Source organism: Entelurus aequoreus, linkage group LG02, assembly GCF_033978785.1.
Source record: "Entelurus aequoreus isolate RoL-2023_Sb linkage group LG02, RoL_Eaeq_v1.1, whole genome shotgun sequence".
NCBI lineage: Eukaryota > Metazoa > Chordata > Actinopteri > Syngnathiformes > Syngnathidae > Entelurus > Entelurus aequoreus.
The window spans coordinates 26,231,327-26,249,530 of record NC_084732.1 but is presented as its reverse complement, the minus strand read 5'-3'; the positions used below and the strand labels follow the sequence as shown (position 1 = coordinate 26,249,530).

Genomic DNA, 18,204 nt, shown 5'->3' with positions numbered 1-18,204 from the left:
GTTTTATTTTTTTTATTTAAATTGTGTACATGAATCCTCTTTTGGAACAAGTGTTTTTCATTTCTTACACTATGCCATTGGCCAATAAGTAAACAAAAAAAGAAAAGCTCTGTGCTGCAAATGACACCCAAGCCGCAGAACATTAGGTTTAAATTGTACAATGTATTGAGATGCATTCCAAAAGCTGCGTAAAAAAAATCTGCCCTTATAAACATATTACTACAAAGTTTTTATTTAGACTGTCAGAGAGGTGTTCATTTAACAAAGTTTATTATTGTGGGTTGTCTCCAGTAGCTAAATAAGCAAAAGAAAGTTATTGTAGTGCGTAAGTGCTCAGAATTTTAGTTATTCCATTTGCTTTCTGACAATAATGTTGTGTTCATAAACAAAATAATAATGACAATTGATCATCCCTCTAATCGTAGGTCTCCAGAGATCCTGTTGGGCGCCCCTTTCACAGAAGCAATAGACATCTGGTCCATAGGCTGCATCGCAGCTTTTTTATACACTGGCACTCTGCTCTATCCTGGCAAAAATGAATACGACATGGTAAGTATAAGTAAGTATACGTTTACTCTTACCTTTTTCACATTTTCTCATAGGAAATAATAGAATGAAGGGTCAAACTATCTTATCACTACAAGTTTTCCCCTTAATGTATTTGAATGTGGTGCATTGCCACTGCATATTTATTACCGCCACACCTTGAAAATTGCTTTTTGTACTTGAAAACAAATTAAAGTACCGATAATATATTATATTGTAACCCCCAGAAGAAATCACACAAAGACCAACACTATTTTTAACTTTTATTACCAATCTTATGATAACAAACATGCACGGGGACGGTGTGTTTGTAATAAACATAGAAAAACTGACATGAATTCCAAACCACACAATCATAAAACATTAACATTAGCTGGTCGTTACAGTATGAATTTATATAAATTAAATAAATTTGCGCACTATTGACAGGTGAAAACTTGACCATCGAAAAAATACTTTGTTCACCGAAACCGGATGCAAACGAAACGCACGCCATTGTTTGGAGCGTTGTCAGCATGTATGTGATGTGGACGTGATTTTTATATATATTGCAGATATACACGCGCGGACAGGAATCTTTAAAATGTGCACATAATAAGAGGACAGTGGCGGCCTATAAAAAGAAGTCCAACTAGAGCAACAGCGCCAAGCAAGTGTGACGTCATGCTCGCTTCAGTCTCTTTAGTCAGGGACATCAAGGGACAGAAGTCGAGTCTCTAAACACGAGTACATTCTATAATAACACCATAAGAAGATGATTCATTTGTTGCTAGTTTTTAATTTAGAAAAGTCATTAAAGGTCTGTAAACACTTGAAAAAATCTCAACAGTGTATGTACCTTGTACAAAAAGCAGCAACAATTGAAAATATGGCAAAACAATAAAAACCATATATGTTCATGCTAATTATGAAAACTGATTTGTTTTAAATGTGTATATATAAATGTTTGCGCTGTTTTTAAAGAAAATCATATCATAGCAAATTATGCAAATTACCCGATGACATCATTGCGACCATGCCCATAACCACGCCCCGACTGACACAGGTATCCTGGCAGTTTAGGGGAAATCCTGCACCATGGAACTTATTAACTGCTACTCGTCATTTTAAGGTCTCTCTTTTTCTGTTTTTAATTGTCCATAGTGTGAAAAGGATTTAAGGGGGAACATTTTTTTTAGTTTTGCCTATCGTTCACAATCATTATAAAAGACATGACAACGGATGTTATTAATATAATTTTTTTGTATTTTATATATCAAATACATGGGATCAAAAATCAGCTTACAATATAGCCTATGGGAGCCGCGCAATTCCGCCACAAAGCCCTTAAAAAAACATGCAAACATGATGTAAGTACAAACCCTGTTTCCATATGAGTTGGAAACAGGGTTTATCAACAACACCCAGAAACGCCGTCGGCTTCGCTGGGCCTGAGCTCATCTAAGATGGACTGATACAAAGTGGAAAAGTGTTCTGTGGTCTGACGAGTCTACATTTCAAATTGTTTTTGGAAACTGGACGTCGTGTCCTCCGGACCAAAGAGGAAAAGAAACATCCGGATTGTTATAGGCGCAAATTTGAAAAGCCAGCATCTGTGATGGTATGGGGGTGTATTCGTGCCCAAGACATGGGTAACTTACACATCTGTGAAGGCGCCATTAATGCTGAAAAGTACATACAGGTTTTGGAGCAACATATGTTGCCTTCCAAGCAACGTTACCATGGACACCCATGCTTATTTCAGCAAGACAATGCCAAGCCACGTGTTACATCAATGTGGCTTCATAGTAAAAGAGTGCGAGTACTAGACTGGCCTGCCTGTAGTCCAGACCTGTCCCCCATTGAAAATGTGTGGCGAATTATGAAGCCTAAAATACCACAACGGAGACCCCCGGACTGTTGAACAACTGTATCTCCTCAGTTCCCAAACGTTTACTGAGTGTTGTTAAAAGGAAAGGCCATGTAACACAGTGGTGAACATGCCCTTCCCCAACTACTTTGGCATGTGTTGCAGCTATGAAATTCTAAGTTAATTATTATTTGCAAAAAAAAAAAAAAAGTTTATGAGTTTGAACATCAAATATCTTGTCTTTGTAGTGCATTCAATTGAATATGGGTTGAAAAGGATTTGCAAATCATTGTATTCCGTTTATATTTACATCTAACACAATTTCCCAACTCATATGGAAATGGGGTTTGTATAAATGTAATGTAGAAAAGGGCACATTTATAATAACATTTAATATCTTTACGTATTTTGATCATTTTAAAGTAAACGCGGCGCATTCGTTTAAAAAATGCATCACGTTTGTTTTTGTTTTTTTTTCATCATTATTACTCACTGCTGACTTTGAGAGCCAACAAACATGATAAAACATCACTTACTGTATAAGGTGCGCTGTCATTAAGAGGCCGATATTTATATATTCCCATTTAGGTGACGAATGACTCATAATCCTCACAAAGAAAAGGGTTGTGACTTTTACATGTTGCAAAAGTCACATGTAAGTAGACAGCCTGTTGCTGTCTTTTAGGGACAGCAACTTAAAACACTTGTACGCTGATCTAAAGCATATGTACGCGGATCTGAATACACACACTCTGATTGATATACAGACACACAAATTAGTACACATACACACAAATTGGATTACACGCGCACAGATTGAGATACACGATTGCAAATAATTTTGCTACAATAATACTTCCATATCTTTCAAACTTGAAAAAAGTATGTGAGTCTTTTCAGAGACAAGTATTTATTTCTTAAGAGTGTACGGATCCACTCGCATTTGTTTGTATATTTGTCTTTATACCACAGAGACATACATCAAAGTCTGCACTTCTTGAGGTAAATAAACAGTAGTTATTGGACCTCGCTCACCAAGTGAACCTGGAAGTGACTTTAGGTCACGTGGTTGCAACCCGACAATTGCTAATAGATTATGTAGTATATGAATGCTGCAGAAGCCTAACTATTTGTTTTTTTAGATCAGGTTCATTGTGGAGACTCAAGGTCTGCCTCCAGATAATGTTCTAGAAGCTGGACTACAGACCAGCTGCTTTTTCCAGATGGAACACAACTTTGCTTGGAAGCTCAAGGTGGGTTCCTCCTTTTGATTTTTTCTTTTAAAAACCACATGGAAATTGATAGCAGTTAAATGTAATTGATGGCTAACTGTAACCTTGTTCTTTTATACAGACACCAGACCAATACCACAAAGAGACCAGTTTGGTCCCCAAAGAGACCAGACGATTTAAGTTCAACTCACTTGATCGCCTTTTGCATGTAAGCACTTACTCTAAAACGCCTAATAACTATTCTTGATCTCAATATAAGACAGTATTTCCTCGAAAGTCTTACACTGGTCGTCCTATATTTGGGGTTTGGAGATTTATCCATTCAAACCAATAAGTGGCGTCAAATGACTTATCCATAAATGTTTTATAGCCTTTCTTCCTGTCATTCATACAGAACAGGGACTTTTTCTGGATTAATGTAGTCGTTTTTTGGGGGGGGGGTTTCATCGTAAAAAAGGGTTGTGCTATATTTAATAATAATAATAATAATGAATTGGATTTGTAATGCACTTTATATTTGTTAAAATCTCAAAGTGCTACAAAGTATAAAAATAAAAATAGAAAGTAAGAATATATAATAAACTAAAATGGAAATAAAATCATGACACACACTAGATAAACACTAGATAAAACAGAAACATAGATAAAAATAGAAATAAGAGCATGAAAGCACTGGATAAAACAGATAGGCAAGGAGTGCATTTAAAAACAAGAAGGCAGAGAAATTAGATAAAAGCTGTGCTAAAAAGGTGGGTTTTTAGTCCCTTCTTATAATGGTCGACCAGCCTCACGGTTTTTATTTGGGACTTTTCTTTGCCTTTTGATTCAGTTTCAGCCTGGCATCTTGAACACCAGGCACATTGCAAACAAAGCTGCCAAGACGGCCGACGTGCAGAAGTTCGTAGAGCTGCTCAAAGGATTGTTGCAGCTCGATGCCTCCCAACGTCTGACACCTCGCCAGGTGCTGGAGCACGACTTCAGCAGCATGAGCCACTTAGACCCGCTTCACGGCACCAGCTCTCAGTAAGTTGATGCTGCATTTTAATGCAGTGTTTCATCATTGCATGTAATAGCTGTGTCAGTGTGGTACAATGGTTACAAGCGGATGAAATCAACAAGGAGTCAAGCTCTTTACACCCTTGATCAGCAAGCTCAGGAGGACTTTCTTCACTTACAGTAGATGAACGCATCACAACCACCGACAAAAAACAGCCATTACAATAGGTACACCAACAACACATTAGCTTAGTTTTTGCCGTACTAATAAAAATGCAGAGTTTCTATTGATTCTGTCTAGAATTATTATTTATACAAATAATTTTTTACCTTATGTAAACAATTAAAACACATACAAAATAATACAAAATCCTAAAACCCCAAAATAGCTTCTATATATGCAGTTTTACAAAGCTGGTTGCCAGGATACATTGCCAGTGCATGTTTTGTCAGGGATAAAAGATTATTAGAGATGCACGCAATCAAAATTGTTGGGCAAACCTGTATATAAGAAAACCAATGCCTAAAACCAAAACAGCGAAATATATTTTGCCAATTACTATTGACTATATACTAACCTTACTAAAAGCTTAGCCTTTTAATTGCACACATGTATCTTTCAAATAGTAAAACATAATATTTAATTACCACTGGTATTCCAGCAATATAAAGTACAAATAATATATGAAAACCTATAAAGGCCTTAGTGGCCACATGCGTGGACAGCACCTTTTAGCTCTTATTTCCAAAATTGTGTACACTACTGAATTGGGGTCTTATGCCGACATATGGACACTCATATTGCCATCTGGTGGTGTCAGAAGAGTATAACCTACAATGGAATTTGGGAAAAAAAGTGTAAAAATAAAAATTAGCATGTCACTACACTTGAAGTACACATTTGTGTACTTATGGATTATGTACCGGTAGATCATATAAAAAGATGATTTTTTGTTTTTATTCTAATTAGGGTCCAATAAGCCCAAATAGCAAAGATAAATTAAAAAAGCATGTAAAAAAACAGCTTGGGCCTTGAGAAAAAACAGCCCAAGTTAAAACAGCATTGGAAGAGCCCACTCTCCCTTTGCACTGTATAGTTCAAACTAGGGCTGGGCGATATATCGATATACTCGATATATCACGGGTTTGTCTCTGTGCGATATAGAAAATGACTATATCGTGATATTCGAGTATACGTTCTCACGCAGTTGCTTTTAGCTGCGGGGCATTAAACTGCATGTGTTTCTCACTCTTTCCTGTCTCTCCTTCTCACAGAGACTTTAAAACGAGCGCACCTTCTTACATACGTCACATACTGTCACATGAGCAACGTCACACGCTCCCGCGGAGCGAGAGGTAGCGACATGGTAACGTTAGCTATGATGCTAACAGCTAGGGCTGCAACTAACAACTAATTTGATAATCGATTAATCTGTCGATTATTACTTTGATTAATCGATTAATTATCGGATAAAAGAGACAAACTACATTTCTATCCTTTCCAGTATTTTATTGAAAAAAAACAGCATACTGGCACCATACTGGCACTATACTTATTTTGATTATTGTTTCTCAGCTGTGTGTAAATGTTGCAGTTTATAAATAAAGGTTTATAAAAAAAGAAAAAAGGAGCCTCTGCGCATGCGCATAGCATAGATCCAACGAATCGATGACTAAATTAATTGCCAATTTTAATCGAGTCAATCGATTAGTTGTTGCAGCCCTACTAACAGCTAACGGTGTGGTTTGACTGGTAATACGAGAGAAAGAAGGTGCGAATCTGGTAACAAATGAAGGAATAATTAATTCCCAAGAAAAACAGCACGGGGTCCATCGTCTGACGGTGGTTTGGCTTCAAGCGGGAATATGGCTTTACATCATCGGTGCCACACCAACTAAATGCCGAAGCAACTATTTCCACATCAACACCGTAGGACATATACTATTTGATATGCAGCTCAGTTTTATGTGACACTTATTGAAATATCTTGTGTGTCATCATGCACAAAAGTGCACTTATAGCTTGTTTAAAATGTCTCCGACAATTTTGCACTTTCTGTTTTGGAAATGACATGAATGTTTGTGCCACTGCTTACTAACTGTTTAATAAATACAGTTTTGCTAAATTGACTTAGTTGTGATTTCCCTCTCTGCATGAAAGTTTAAAATGAGCATATATTAATGCAGTATGAACAACAATGTTTTAATGTACACACATAGAATCATCATACTGCTGTGATTATATTTATCAAGTGTTCATTCAAGGCTAAGGCAAAATATCGAGATATATATCGTGTATCGCTATATGGCCTAAAAATATTGAGATATTAAAAAAAGGCCATATCGCCCAGCCCTAGTTCAAATGAGTTGGTGGGCATCCATGACGGATGCGGTCACGTCCTTCCCGATGCTCTGACCCACCACTAAAATTTCAGAAAGATTGGAGCATGTGAAGGGAAGTTATTACTGTTATAGTATTCCACCTCCAGGGGGCGAAAATGGCAGCCCAGTAGTCATGCAGTTGCGTCCCACCTAACACCCCGAACCACCATCAAAAAATTCTGGAAAATAAGAGCATCTTGAAGCATGTGAAACTTTATAGTTTTTCACCGCAAGGGGACGGAAATGGCGTACAGTTGCGTCACACCCAATACTCCGACCTACCATCAAACATTTCAGGAAGATTTCAGCATGTGTAAGGACGTTTTTACTGTTATAGTATTCCGCCACCAGTAGTCATGCAGTTGCGTCCCACCTATCACCCTGAACCACCTTCAAAAAATTCAAGAAAATAGATCGAATGCAGCTGAGATAGGCTCCAGCACCCCCCGCTACCCCGAACGGGACAAGCGGTAGAAAATGGATGGATGGAAGGATCATGTTGAAGGAAGTTACAACTCTTAACATTTTCCACAACAAAGGGGCAATATTGGTGTGACTGCAGTGATGCAGTTGCATCCCACCCAACACCCTGACCCACCAACAAAAATTTCAGGAAGATCGGAGTATTTGGAGAGAAGTTATGACTGTTATAATTATCCACCACAGAGGGACCAAGACAGTGTCAAAATGTATGTCTAGGCATGATCAGACCCTCGACCTTAAAGCCTCATGTCAGTTTGGTGGAAAATCTGATCAGCTAAAGTGAAGCAAAGAGAGTTTGGTGGCTGATGGCGAGGTGCAGTTATCGCCGCCAGGCACCACCCCTCTACGAATTGGTACAAACTAGTACTGACCCATCGAGCATTTCAGGGTGTCATCATTATCATTTCTGCTAATTAGGATCAATATCTGAATAAGTTTGCCGCCCCCACATCCTATGTCGTAGAGAATATTTATTCACAATATGTCATTGCCCATCATGTTATTATCTGTTTATCATCTGAAGTGATGTAATACCAGTTTGATTGGAGATCGCATGGGGACAGATTTTGCCGCCAGGCTCCGCTCACTTCGAAAAGCCATGCAACCAGACTCATCATCTTCGTCCTCTAACTGAGCACTGTAGGATATGTAAATCGATATTATAAGCCATCAAACATGGGTATTATTTGACAAATGAAAAGGTCTAAATGGAGGAAGTAGCTTAAACACTGTCTTTCCATCAACATTTGGAGATAAAACGGTTATTACGTACATCCACAATAATACTAGTTGAGGGAGAACCCAAAATGTTGTTTTTAACTTGGATCAATCAATCGAAGTTTATTTATATGGCCCTTAATCACAAGTGTCTCAAAGGACTACACAAGCCACACCGACATCCTCGGCTCAGATCCCACATCAGGGCAAGAAAAAACTCAACCCAATGGGCACAATGAGAAACCTCAGGGAGACTGCAGTTGTGGATGTCGAGTGGATCTAGTTAATAATGTGAGAGTCCAGTCCATAGTCAGCAGCTGATGCACAGAGGAGTGGTCCACCCCGGGTCCCGACTTTGAACAGCTAGCGCGTCATCTCTGGTCACCTCTCCATGCAGTAGAGGGGGGCAGAGCAAAAAAGAAAAGAGATGGCAGATCAACTGGTATAAAAGGGGGGTCTATTTAAAGGCTTGATACAAATTAGTTTTAAGATGGGACTTAAATGCTTTGTAACTGTAACTTTGTAACCGGTAGTGCATTCCATAGCACTGGAGCCTGAATAGAAAACGCTCTACAGCCCACAGACTTTTTTTGGGCTCTGCGAATCACTAATAAGCCGGAGTTCTTAGAACGCAGATTTCTGGCTGGGACACATGGTACAATACAATCATAGGAGACCAAGACAGGATGGAGCTAGATCGTTTAGTATTTTATACGTAAGTAGTAAAACCTTAAAGTCGCATCTTAAGTGCACAGGAAGCCAGTGCAGGTGAGCCAGTATAGGCGTAATATGATCAAACTTTCTTGTTCTTGTCAAAAGTCTAGCAGCCGCAGCCCAGCTGTAATCTATTAATGCTAGACATAGGGAGACTCGAAAATAATACGTTACAGTAACCGAGACGAGACGTAATGAACGCATGAATAATGATCTCAGCGTCGGTGGTGGACAAAATGGAACAAATTCTAGCAATATTACTGAGATGAAAGAAGGCTGTTTTGGTAACACTCTTAATGTGCAACTCAAAGGAGAGAGTCGGGTCGAAGATAATACCCAGATTCTTTACCGAGTCGCTTTGTGTAATTGTTTGGTTATCAAATGTTAAGGTGGTATTATTAAATAAGTGTCTGTGTCTAGCAGGAACGATATTCAGCATTTCCGTTTTCTTAGCGTTGAGTTACAAAAAGTTAGTGGACATCCATTGTTTAATTTAATTTAGACATACCTCCGAGTGACTACAATCTGGCGTGTTGGTAGGCTTTAGGGGCATGTAGAGTTGGGTGTCATCGGCATAACAGTACAGTGAAAGCTAACACCGTATTTGCATATGATGTCACCTAGCGACAGCATGTAGATGCTAAAGAGTGCAGGGCCAAGAACCAAACCCTGTGGAACTTGCACGCTACCTTCACATACTCCAAGGTTCCATTGTTTTGGGAAACACATTGCATCCTGTCAGTAAGATAGGAGTTAAACCAAGAAAAGGCTATACAGTCATGGTCAAAAGTTTACAGATACTTGTAGAGAACATAATGTCATGGCTGTCTTGAGTTTCCAATAATTTGTACAACTTATTTTTTTGTGATAGTGATTGGAGCACATATTTGTTTGTCACAAATAACATTCATGAAGTTTGGTTCTTTTATGGATTTATTATGGGTCTACTGAAAATGTGACCAAATCTGCTGGGTCAAAAGTATACATACAGCAATGTTAATATTTGGTTACATGTCCCTTGGAAAGTTTCACTGCAATAAGGCGCTTTGGGTAGCCATCCACAAGCTTCTGGTTACATTTTTGACCACTCCTTTTGACAAAATTAGTGCAGTTCAGCAAAATGTGTTGGTTTTCTGACATGGACTTGTTTCTTCAGCAGTTCAGCAGTGTCCACATGTTCTCAATGGGGTTTAAGTTGGTTAGTTCTAGCTTGACTGACTCTCACCCAGACTAACAGACACTGTAATCGCCTGTGTCCGAGCTTGCTCTAGTGTAGTTAGTCAAGTGTGACTCAACCAGTAATCTGTTGCTAGATAGAGTGATGGCACCTACCCGGTTGGGGTGAAGGTTGTCCCTCATCAGCAAGCCCAGTTTGCACCAGAAAGGGGGCCAATTATCAATAAACGTTAGTCCATGTTCTCTACAAAAACTAGCCAGCCACTTGTTCAGCGAGACTAATCTGCTATGCCTCTCATCATTGCCTCTCGCAGGCAGGGAGCCAAAGACAAGTACTCGATGCCTGGACATCTTTCTAGCGAGATTACAAGTCCTAGCTATGTTCCTCTTTGTAATCTCTGACTGTCTCATCCTAGTGTCATTGGAGCCAATGTGTACAACTATGTTCACGTAGCTAGTGGTGTGATTAGCCTGTCGTAGGTGTTTACTAGGCCTGTTGCGAGTTAGCTCCCTAGCTTCAATGTCAGGTCCTCTCGCCCCGGGAATACACTTAATTATGGCTGGTTTACTAGTATGTTTCCGGTGATGGAGTCCCCTATGACTAAGGTGTGGTGCCCGGTAGACTGGGGTGTAGGACTAGCTAAAGAGCTAAACCTATTATGCGTCTCAACCAGTTCACCGTTGCTTGTAGGCTACTTAGAGCTGCTACAAACTGGGCTAGTCAGCTCACTACAGCTAACGCTAGCAGATGTGTCCGCAGCGTCTAAAGTTACAAAATTTCTCTGCTCTAGTTTGCGGACACGGTCCTCTAGTACAGTGGTTCCCAACCAACTGGGCCGCGGCCCGGTACCGGTCCGTAGATCGATTGGTACCGGGCCGCACAAGAAATTTAAAAAAAAATAAAAATAAAACATTGATTTTGTTTTTTATTTATTAAATCAACATAAAAAACACAAGGTACACTTACAATTAGTGCACCAACCCAAAAAACCTCCCTCCCCCATTTACACTCATTCACACTCATTCGCACAAAATGGTTGTTTCTTTCTGTTATTAATATTTCTGGTTCCTACATTATATATCAATATAGATCAATACAGTCTGCAGGGATACAGTCCGTAAGCATGCATGATTGTATTTTTTTGTGACAAAAAATAAATATTTTAAAAATAAATATTTATTTTTTTTTTTTTAATGGGGACCACTGCTCTAGTAGGGCCAACGTATCCATGAGAACGGTGCACAAGTCGAGTTGTTGCTGTCTTCTGAGAAGTGGTCACAACGTGTGGGAGCAGATTCCTTCAGACTGTCGCCGCCTTCGCCCCGCTAAGCTTCGTTAGCTTAGCAGCTACCTAGCTGAGAGAGGGGCGGTGAAACAGAGCGCGGGTGGTTTGCAAGTTAGATAAGACTAATAAGTATGTTTGGGAAGAAATAAAGAAAGCTGTAAAATAGAAGCACATAGATTGAAAGATAATACTTAGCTTTTTTCGCGGCAACAGCGAGCAGTCACTCATGTTAAAACTTACTCTAGAATACCTACTCTTTGATAAATGCGGCTTGTTCTGAGTTGCCATTTCCAGAACTAAGGGGACACTTCCATTATTTGTAACCCCTCATTCTGTGCAGAGGGTTAACTTTTCATCCGGACTAAAATTCAGTGCAGTAGCACCGCCTCCTGCCTTAAGGCATGAATGATGCTTACGTCCACGTGTGCAGCCCAAATGTAACTATCGAGGAGCAATCATAATGCAGTCAGCCACAGTGTGCCCACACATGAACGTTTGTGCCCCAAACCCACCAAAGCTATAAACCTAGGGAAAACACTGCTAATGATGTGGTCAGCTAGTGCAGTGCTCGTCTACTTTTTTTTAGGCAAGACACACTAAGCACAATGCTGATACAGTATCCTTGCAGGAATACTGTCCCTCTCTTTTTTAAATTTTCTATATCAGTCAGCTTGAAAAAATCAGTTCACATATGTATGTTGTAAAAAAGGAGCAATATGGAAAAATCTCTTGTTTGCCAGAATGGGGAACTCCTCCCTACTGTATATACTAACCTGGCACAGCAGCTTTGCATCAGCGGACATCTCAAACATGCACCTTTAATTCCGCACATTGCTCATTAAAATGAGCGAAGTCTGTGTCCACACAAGGATTTATATTTTCAAAAATGCACATTTATCCCCTCTGGTAAAAAAAAATATATACTGTACATCCACAGATTGCCGTTTAAAAACAATATGTACACAAAATACATTTCATAGGCTGTCATACGCATGTTCTTCAAGTAGAAGCCTTAAAAATAAAACAACTGCACTGGAATTTGTGTCATACTATTATAATGCCATTGTTCATCAATATTGGGAAATATTTGATGTACAATGTGATAAGATGTACAAAGACGTGTATATTATCTTTAAAATTGGCGCAAAGTTAACTAATAGAGGACCACCAGTGTGGCTGGCCATGTGTACATTGGTAAACCTCACTCCCTGACAACCTCAAGAGTAATGCTGGCTATCGGGTTGATAGCTTGAGATTTTATCTCGATAGCTAGCTTGATTGTCTAATGCGGACGACCGAGGTTTGAGTCCCTGACGGAACAGGAAAAAAAACTCAACCAGGCGGGTTACAGTGATTCCGTCACCCCGATGAGAGTTGAGGTTTAGGGAGGTAAGTGTAGGCCTCGGCCGATATTCGATAAGTCAATTAACCAACGATAAATGAAAATTAGGTTGGTAAGTTTTCCAGTGTCTATAAATCTTCATGCGCATGCTTCAAGAGCATTTACGCTTCTTATCAGTTTCAGCAGCTGGCTGCATGTGTGCCAGCGAGACCGGGCCCCTGGCCCGCTAGCATCACACAGTGCAACTAGTTGGCTGTGACCAACACAAGTAGTAGCAAACACAAAACCAAATGCCATCGAACCAGTGTGGGAATATTTCCGCTTTAACTACAGATGTCCAATAATATCGGACTGCCGATATTATCGGCCGATAAATGCTTTAAAATGTAATATCGGAAATTATCGGTATCTGTTTAAAAAAGTAAAATGCATGACTTATTTTTTTTATTTAAAAAAAAAATTTTTTTATGATGTATGACTTTTTAAAACGCCGCTGCACGGAGCGGTACACGGACGTAGGGAGAAGTACAGAGCGCCAATAAACCTTAAAGGTACTGCCTTTGCGTGCCGGCCCAATCACTTAAAATCTACAGCTTTTCACACACACAAGTTAATGCAAGGCATACTTGGTCAACAGCCATACAGGTCACACTGAAGAGTGGCCGTATAAACATTTTTAACACTGTTACAAATATGCGCCACACTGTGAACCCACACCAAACAAGAATGACAAACACATTTCGGAAGAACATCCGCACCGTAACACAACAGAACAAATACCCATAACCCCTTGCAGCACTAACTCTTCCGGGACACCTCCCGCTACCCCCTACCCCCAGTACCCCCCCCCCCCCCAACCCCGCCCACCTCAACCTCCTCATGCTCTCTCAGGGAGAGCATGTCCCAAATTCCAAGCTGCTGTTTTGAGGCAGGTTAAAAAAAATAATGCACTTTGTGACTTCAATGATAAATATGGCAGTGCCATGTTGGCATTTTTTTCCATAACTTGAGTTGATTTATTTTGGAAAACCTTGTTACATTGTTTAATGCATCCAGCGGGGCATCACAACAAAATTAGGCATAATAATGTGTTAATTCCGTGACTGTATATATCGATATCGGTTGATATCGGAATCTGTAATTAAGAGTTGGACAATATCGGAATATCGGATATCGGCAAAAAAACCATTATCGGACATCTCTAGGTTTAACCTTTGGAACAAGATGAGCCTATCAACACCAAGGAGCCAGTTTGCCGAATGTGCTCGAATACAACAAACCTTCCAGTCCACACTCACTCCGCGTTTGGTGTACAAGTTGAGCACAAACAAAACAGTGCAAAATGATGTGCGTTCACAGAAAGCGTGGTTAAATACATCACCAAAGGCATGCTGCCATTTAATACTGTTGAAAACTAACATTTCTAAAAGTGCTGCAAATGTTTGACAGACATTTGTCATGTTGTCATGTCAAGTTTATTGCATTTGAAAGAATATACGTGCATTATCATTACACCAGTAGTTAATTTGGTCTGATAAAAATAATGTAAGTAATTTGTTGGTCAATATATCGTCGAGCAAAATATGTTATTGGCCCAAGCCTGGGTGAGTGTAATGGAAGCCAGCCAGTGTAGTTGGCCATGTGCACGTTGGTAAACCTCACTCCCTGACAACCTCAAGAGTATTGCTGGCAATCGAGTTGATAGCTCAGTAGCAAGCACGCCTGTCTCTCGTGTGGGCGACACAGGTTCGAGTCCCGGGCGGGACAGAAAAAGCAGGGGCACAGAGCCCAGAAAACATTGTTATTGTGTTTTATTAACGTGTTAAAAGGTTTCATCTTATTTAGTTGAATTTATTTTTTTTTTTTAAACTAAGTTTTACCGTTATGCTGTCTTTAAATTGAAGTTGAGTGGTAATGGCCTTTTTGGTGATACCTTGTGACCAAAATAAATAAATCAAAGCTCATGATGCAGTCAATAGAATTATACAGGCACGTTTGTTACTGGATACTTTCTAATATGCGTCTGCCTTGGAGACCTTGTATATGTAAGTTATATACAACTAAAATTATTTCCTACTTGTTTATATTGACTAAAAAAGACACTATGTATTTCTAGCTTGTATGTTTTGGTGTGCTTAGCTGTTGTGTACATTTGCTGTTAACTCTTAGTAGCCTACTGCTGTATAGCCTACGATGTTTACCTTTTGTAAATTGCTTCACTAAAATACAGGAAAATACTTGATTAACCTTATGTGCTTATTGGAGGACATTCAGCTGCTATTTGGCTGTCGCGCTTTGTACACGTAAACACACTGCAGGACTGCTTGTATCGATATGCTTACATCGGAGAGTTTTGACATAAGCCGGTATAATCTAATACACTACTTGTTTTTTGCTGATATCAGACTAATGTCAATAACAGATCGGAACACCCATGTGTGTCAACTACTTTTATCCCTTAACCTTGTTCTTGTCAAATGGTATTCCCAACAGCCGACACTAATTAATGTCCGTCTGTGTTGCAGCGTGCAGTCGTGCTTTCACATCATGTCCTTCTGCTCCAACAAGACCACTCTACAATCCTTCGGCGGTAAAGGATTCGACTCGTCATCACTGAGCGAGCCTCACGACGACGAGCCATGCTGTAGCCCCACATCACCAGAACCGTACGAAATCATTGCCAAAGAAGAGCAGTCAGACCCAAGTTGACGTCAAACGGCCAGGGATGTTTAGGACGAGATGACGGGTTGGTGAAGAGGAGGGGATAGTATTTTCTGCCTTGAGTCTTCTCTTCATCCTTCTTCAGTAACAGCTGTCAGCTCTCCCCCAATCATGTTGTGTGGAAATGAATATTGGTGGTGGTCTGAAGCGCCAAATAGCTGTAACTCACAGCAAGTGTCCGAACGAATTAGTAGGTAAAATGTGGTAAAATCGACTTTGTGTTAGTGAGCAGCCATTTCCAGATTCATCTGTAGTGAGGATATTTCCTGTTACATAGATGACTATTCCATAAACCGTTTCTTCCACAGGATATCTAGATCCTGACCAAAATGTAAAATCTCCTTCCTAGACTGCCACCTCTTTTGTGGAAACTGTTGCTTAATCCTGCTAACTGTACCGTCACAGTATTTTCTGCACTAATATGTTAAAATAGCTGCACACCACAAAGCGACTTTGTATATGTTGTGGTTTATCAACGCAAATTCAAAGTCTACGTTATATGCCCTATAGCCTAATACTAAGTGCACTTTGGACCTTCTGATAGCTAATAACCGGGCCATTAAATGGACCGGTATCGTGCACGGCTGTGTCTGCATCTTCATTCTAACCGCCCTCCTCGCCCCATGTCCTGTCTCTCTGCACCTAGCCTTTTAATCCTCCAATAAAACCCATCTTATTCTCACCGCCACCGAGGTGTCGGCGTCTGCCGTTGGCGCCAGGAAATGAACAATCCCCCAAACACGCTTCTTGATGAATGTAGTGTTTCATCACGTTGGTGCCCATGCCTCTGATTTGTGTGCAGGGAGACTTGCACTGGAGGCTTAGCAGATGAATAGTCCTTGCCTGGGAGCTGCTTAGTCCGTGGCACACACGGGACTGGCTGGCTATGTTGCAATGCGACAGCTGGTTGACGACAACTGGTAGTACATTATGCAAATGAGAGCAACTCCTCAACTTGGATCGTTGTCATTGATTAGACTCATGCAGGACTTGGTGTAAATATGTGGAAGTAGGTAAGAGGTGGTGGTTACTACTGTTAGTTTTTTATATCAGTTTGTTTGGTCGATTTTCCTTAGTCTGTCCATGAGTTGGTCTGTCCAACGCCATCTCTTCTGTCTGTCTACACCTCTGTCCGTCCAATGGATGAACAAGCTTGACAGACCAATCGCCAAAAACAGATGGATCTGAGAGCTTGTCCATCTATCTGTCCGTATTTCTGTCCATCAGTTGGCTGGTCCATTCACGCCTACTAAATGTTTGTGCGTCCGTCTTTGTCAGGCAGTTTGTCTTTTCCACCTGCTTCCATCGTCTAGCCACTCACCAGCCAGTTCCTCATGCATTAGGTGTGCTTTGCCTGTTTTTCTGTCTCAATGAGAATGGATACAAATAATTTGCACGTATTTAATGTGTCGTCCTCTTACATTATTGTGTACATTATGTCCCGATCAACAGTTTTGGCATCCACATCCGATTTTTGGGCCTCAGATCTGATCTGATTTCGAGTCCCAATGAAAATAGGAACTGAAAATGTTTTATAGCAAGTAACTAAAGTAAAAATAAGATGTTCTGATTAAATGTATAATTTGCTAGTATTGTTGTCCCTGGCTCGGGATCTTTCTGTGTGGAGTTTGCATGTTCTCCCCGTGACTGCGTGGGTTCCCCCCGGGTACTCCGGCTTCCTCCCACCGCCAAAAACATGCACCTGGGGATAGGTTGATTGACAACACTAAATTGGTCCTAGAGTGTGAATGTTGTCTGTCTGTGTTGGCCCTGTGATGAGGTGGCGACTTGTCCAGGGTGTACCCTGCCTTCCGCCCGAATGCAGCTGAGATAGACTCCAGCACCCCCCGCGACTCTGAACGGGACAAGCGGTAGAAAATGGATGGATGGATGGATGGATAGTATTGTTGTAAATCAGATGTTTTATTACATTTGTGGTAATGAATGCTACATAATTTAGTTTTTAACTAAATAAAGTGGCACAATAACTAAACAAAAGCAAAAATTGACTCCCATTTAAATTTGGGTTTTGCCCTCAAAGTTTGCTGTATCCAGCTCCCTGAGCTTTTAAACAATATCAAAAATGACCAAATAAAAGATTTTGTAATAACAGGAAAAGTAAAAAAAAATTGATCTAATCACTATAGTATCATTTATATGCTGATACTATACTAGGTATCGATAATATTGACATACGGATCGATCACCCCTATTTTACATTGAAGCTTCAGTGGTTAGTTTCTTGTCGTCCTGCTAGCTGTGTGTGTGTGTGTGTGTGTGTGTGTGTGTGTGTGTGTGTGTGTGTGTGTGTGTGTGTGTGTGTGTGTGTGTGTGTGTGTGTGTGTGTGTGTGTGTGTGTGTGTGTGTGTGTGTGTGTGTGTGTGTGTGTGTGTGTGTGTGTGTGTGTGTGTGTGTGTGTGTGTGTGTGTGTGTGTGTGTGTGTGTGCGTGCCATACGCGCGCGCGCGCGTATGGCATGCTTAGTCATTTATTTTTCTCTAGTCCTATAGGAAAACAACTAGTAGCTTAGCATGGTAAATAGACGCGTTTGTTGCAGCTTGCTCTTAAAATAATCCTGTTGTTCAAAAGCAACTGTTCTTACTTGTTGGCACTAATTTTTGTGCATTTGGGATCCCCATATGTCCTGAGTCCGACAATTGGAGGCATGGTGGAGATACTTAAAAACAAGCTTGCCTTCTTCCAAACTTACTTCAGACAAGCCGACTGGAATTTGAGACTTTAGTGACGTATTTTGCATTAA

The 18,204-nt window shown here is 40.3% G+C and overlaps 1 protein-coding gene across 1 annotated transcript in view; it reads left to right on the top strand.

Moving 5' to 3' along the window:
* LOC133631960 (homeodomain-interacting protein kinase 1-like) overlaps nucleotides 1–17,752 on the top strand; it is a 27,603-nt gene extending 9,851 nt beyond the window's left edge. The window contains exons 6-10 of the mRNA XM_062024174.1: nucleotides 426–549; nucleotides 3,538–3,648; nucleotides 3,749–3,835; nucleotides 4,457–4,650; nucleotides 15,249–17,752. Coding sequence (XP_061880158.1) covers nucleotides 426–549; nucleotides 3,538–3,648; nucleotides 3,749–3,835; nucleotides 4,457–4,650; nucleotides 15,249–15,432 — 700 coding nt within the window. The 3' untranslated portion in view covers nucleotides 15,433–17,752. The remainder of the gene's footprint in view (nucleotides 1–425; nucleotides 550–3,537; nucleotides 3,649–3,748; nucleotides 3,836–4,456; nucleotides 4,651–15,248) is intronic.
* The last annotated feature ends 452 nt before the right edge of the window (nucleotides 17,753–18,204 follow it).